Here is a 4218-nt window from a genome sequence, read left to right as displayed (position 1 = left end):
TTCACCACGACATCCGACTTCCTGCCAGGCATCAGAGGTAGCAGGAAATCCTCGTAGATGGTCCCAGATAGTGCGTTAAGGCAACCAGACATGGAACTGCAATTAGAAAGAATTGTTTTAAATGCAATCCATTTTACTTGAGTTTAAATACGCAATATACATTCCACATCCAGTCATTTCCCAATATTTCATTTGGGATGAGCATTGATGTTACAGAAAAATAAAAGTCGCTTCTCTACGAGCAGTTGCTCAACTTCTATCAGCTACTTTATTATGGTCCCCCTCCAGGTCAGTGTTGTCACCTTGTCATTCACCCTCAAGCTAACGGAACACTTAGTAAATAGCTTGCCTTTAGTATTGTGTACCTTTGAGTGCGACAATATGGGGACATATCTCGAATTTGACTATACAGGTGTGGGAAGTTACCTGAAAGCTACACTCACGCTTTCTGGTATAATATGTCAGTGGTGGTCAATCTCGCGCCCTTGTTGTACCGCGATGTAGCCTACCTCCATGTCTCACAAGCTAGAACCCTACAAATTAAGCTACTCTAGCCGTTTACTGGTGTGTACTCGCACCGCACAGACGTAACTAATGTTATCGTAGATCATAGACTGAGAATTCCGCAACAGTGGATTTCTGAGGAATATAACTTCCTCGGTCTTGAGTTATAACAGTGATTTCGAATACAAGCTGCCAGTAAGCCTTATGTTGCAAATGATAGTGTAGATGATCGACAAATGTAATACCACTGGTTAACGCTTTTGGGTATCTTTACATTTTTATACAACACGTTTAACTTCAACAATTATACTGTTGTCAAAAATTAAAGCAACAAACCGCAATTTCCCCGTCCTGTGTTTAATTCACAATATAATCATACGAACTCTCAATACATGCCCGTACGATCTCTTTCTGCACGGAAGATAGCACTCCAGTCAGCGTACAATCACACCAACGGCTACGTCAGGGCATCTATCACAAGGGGTAGTGTTTGCCGTGTAGCCCTACTTCCACAGTCGTTGTGCACACAGTCACAGGCGGTGCAGTATGGCACAGAGGAAACGTCTACCAGATTTTATGAGGTGGATTACCATAGGAAGAATGGAAGCAGGACAGTCTGCAATTAATGTGGCCCGACGGCTTAATGTCAATTGTTCTGTTATCTCTTGGATGTGGCGACAATTTATAAAGACCGACACTGTATTCTAAAGACCAGGGCAGGGCCCACCACGTGTGGCATCAGAAAGAGAGAACCGTTATTTGGCTTTAAGGGCACGACGGTATCGTCTCAGGACTGCACGGTGGCTGGCATATGACCTACCATCATCCACTGTACATGTTGTATTGAGGTAAACGGCGCACAGAAGGCTTCGGCAGAGTGGCCTTCACTGTCGGAGACGTGCTGTATGTGTACCTCTGACGCATCTTCACAGAATAGGACGTCTAGAGTTCAATCGTTCACATGCCACCTGCACGGTCGGACAGTGGGTCAATGTTCTCTTCACAGATGAGTCCCGATTTTATCTGGAGAGTTATTATCGACGGATTCGTATTGCAGGGAACGGGACCACGATTTCTGGACTCAAACATTGTCTAAAGAACATCGATATTGAGGAATATTACTAATGTGTGAGCAGGGATTATGTTGACCACCTCGACCTCTTAGAGCACCGGTGGTTGACGTTTTCTTGGCAACGAAAGATAATGCACACACGGCGTGACCTGCTCGCTCTCCTGATTTGAATTCCGTAGATCGTGTCTGGAGTGCACTTGGGAGATCAGTTGCACCATCCACCAATCATTCTCCAACTGCGGGAGGAATGGACGTTATTGCCTCAACGTGAGATTGATGACGTCATTCAGAGCTTGCCCTGTCGTTGTCAGGCCTTTTTGCTGCCAGAGGTGGTCGAACCCAACACTGAACATATTAACCAGCTGTCGGAATGTGTGTGAAAATACGTTAAGTTGGAGAAAACAAAGAACATTTTTTCTTCCGTTATGCATGTTGCAGTTATTCGGGTTCTGCATTCTTTACATTGTTTCTACTTTATTATCACGTGTATATATTGTTTTGTGGCAAAACAAGCGCAACCTTGCAAAATTTCCGTTTGATGCTTTAATTTTAGACACCATTGTATTTATCTGCTTAGACGACATTGCAAATCACAAACCAAATGTTAATTATAGTTGACCATAATTTTCTGTAGCTATGTGCAAATACGACCCGCTTTAGGTTCCAGGAGACAGGTATCGGGAATAAAATGAAATTAAGATTTATGCTGTTAATATTTGTTATTAAATAAACCAAATTTCGCTGGGTTACCAATAAATTGTCTAAACTTCTTATACGTGTTGGAGCTTAAGCAGCTTTTTATCGTGAAGGGACTACATGAAGCAAATCTTACGGAACGAGTCATTACATGCAAGTGTGAATGTCTTCTAGAGATAATATCACTTTAAGAAAAAAAGAGGAAGAAACTAAACTTTTGAGCCCGAAATACAGGGCAATGACAACAGTACTGTGAGGTAACAACCATACGGCAACCAGATCAGTCTCGATTGTCAGCAGCACTATAGCAGAGGCTGAAAATGGCGGCTCTGACTTCTCCCGCCGACTTTGAGATTCGGTCTGTCACAAAGTTTCATAATGCAAAAAACATATCGTCGGTCGGAATTGGTAGTCTGTGTAAGCTGTATGGACTGAACGTCATGAGCAAACTCATGGAGCGTCTCTGGGGTAGGCAATTTTCCGAAGAGTATAAATATGTTCATACGGAAGAGGCCATGGGCGACCGTCCGCCATAAATGACGACCTTGTGCAGTTGGTGAGGCAGCGCCTTATGCAACACAATTACAAGTCTCAGCGATTTCCACCCTATCTTTCACATCAAGAAATTGCTGTCCTCCGATCAGCATTTTGACAGTGATCCCACGATATGACAAGTGTCTCGGTTCGAGTGATGATTAGGTCCTAAAATGACGTATCTGTAGCAAACAAACCCCCACCCTCACTCTCAACCTTATTTTTAATGTAACTATGTTACCTTTTTCTCTAAAAAATAGTTGGACTTAATTTCTGGATGACGCTTAAGTAACATCAGCGAAAACCTTAATGTAGGTGTACACTCTAGGACAAAAAAAGAGAAAAAGACCGGGGCACCAAGAAGGAATAATCAGAATCCGACGCAAATCGGTAGATGTGATGTATATTTACTGACAAACAATTCACAATTTAACAAAAAGTGGATGATTTATTCAAGACAGTATGCCTCATAAATTGAGTAAGTTAACCTACATCTACATATATACTCCGCTAGCCACCAAGTGTGTGGCGGAGGACACAATTCGACCCAAAGTCAAAGTCTTTGCCCCCCACCCGCCTGTTCCACTCGCGGATCGCGCGAGGGAAAAACAACTGTCTGAACGCCTCAGTACGAGCTCTAATTTCCCTTTTCATTGACTGGTGATCACTGCGCGATTTGAAAGTTGGTGGTAATAATACATGCTCTACATTCTCGGTGAAGATCGGATTTCAGAATTTAGTGCGCAGCCCCTTCCGTTTAGCGCGCCGTCTATCTGCAAGTGTGTCCCACTTCAAACTTTCTATAAGATTTGTAACGCTCTCGCGATGGCTAAATGTACCAGTCACGAATCTTGCCGCTCTTCTTTGGACCTTCTCAATCTCTTGAATGAGACCCAACTGGTAATGGTTCCATACAGACGAACAATAAGACTGGACGAACTAACGTATTGTAAGCTATTTCTTTTGTTGAAGGACTTCATCGCTTCAGCATTCTACCAATAAACCGCAATCTAGAGTTCGCCTTACCCGTTACTTGTGTAATCTGATCATTCCATTTGAGATCATTTCAAATAGTCACAACCAGATACCTGACGAATGTTACCACTTCCAAAGGCTGGGCATTTATTTTATACTCTTAGATTAATGAGGATTTTCGCCTTGTTATACGCAGTAGGTTACATTTACTAATATTGAGAGATAACTGCCAGTCATTATACCACGCATTTATTTTCTGCAAATCCTCACTGATTTGTTCACAACTTCCGTGTGATACTACTTTCCTGTAGACTACAGCATCATTAGCAAACAGTCTAATGCCGCTGTCAGTACCATCAACCAGATCGTTTACGTAAATCGCAAAAAGCAGCGGACCTATTACACTGCCCTGGGGCACACCTGAAGTTACGCTTGTT

The 4218-nt window shown here is 42.8% G+C and overlaps 1 protein-coding gene across 1 annotated transcript in view; it reads right to left on the bottom strand.

The window, feature by feature from the left end:
• Positions 1 to 23: 23 nt before the first annotated feature.
• The window catches only part of LOC126482154 (sodium-coupled monocarboxylate transporter 1-like), a gene marked incomplete at its 3' end in the record, with an annotated part of 74665 nt that continues 70470 nt past the window's right edge, over positions 24 to 4218 (bottom strand). The window contains exon 9 of the mRNA XM_050106131.1: positions 24 to 96. Within this exon, the coding sequence (XP_049962088.1) occupies positions 24 to 96 (73 nt within the window). The remainder of the gene's footprint in view (positions 97 to 4218) is intronic.

This window comes from Schistocerca serialis, chromosome 5 (assembly GCF_023864345.2).
Source record: "Schistocerca serialis cubense isolate TAMUIC-IGC-003099 chromosome 5, iqSchSeri2.2, whole genome shotgun sequence".
Classification (NCBI taxonomy): domain Eukaryota; kingdom Metazoa; phylum Arthropoda; class Insecta; order Orthoptera; family Acrididae; genus Schistocerca; species Schistocerca serialis.
Note: the sequence above shows the minus strand (reverse complement) of the source record. Positions and strands in the feature narration are given on the sequence as shown.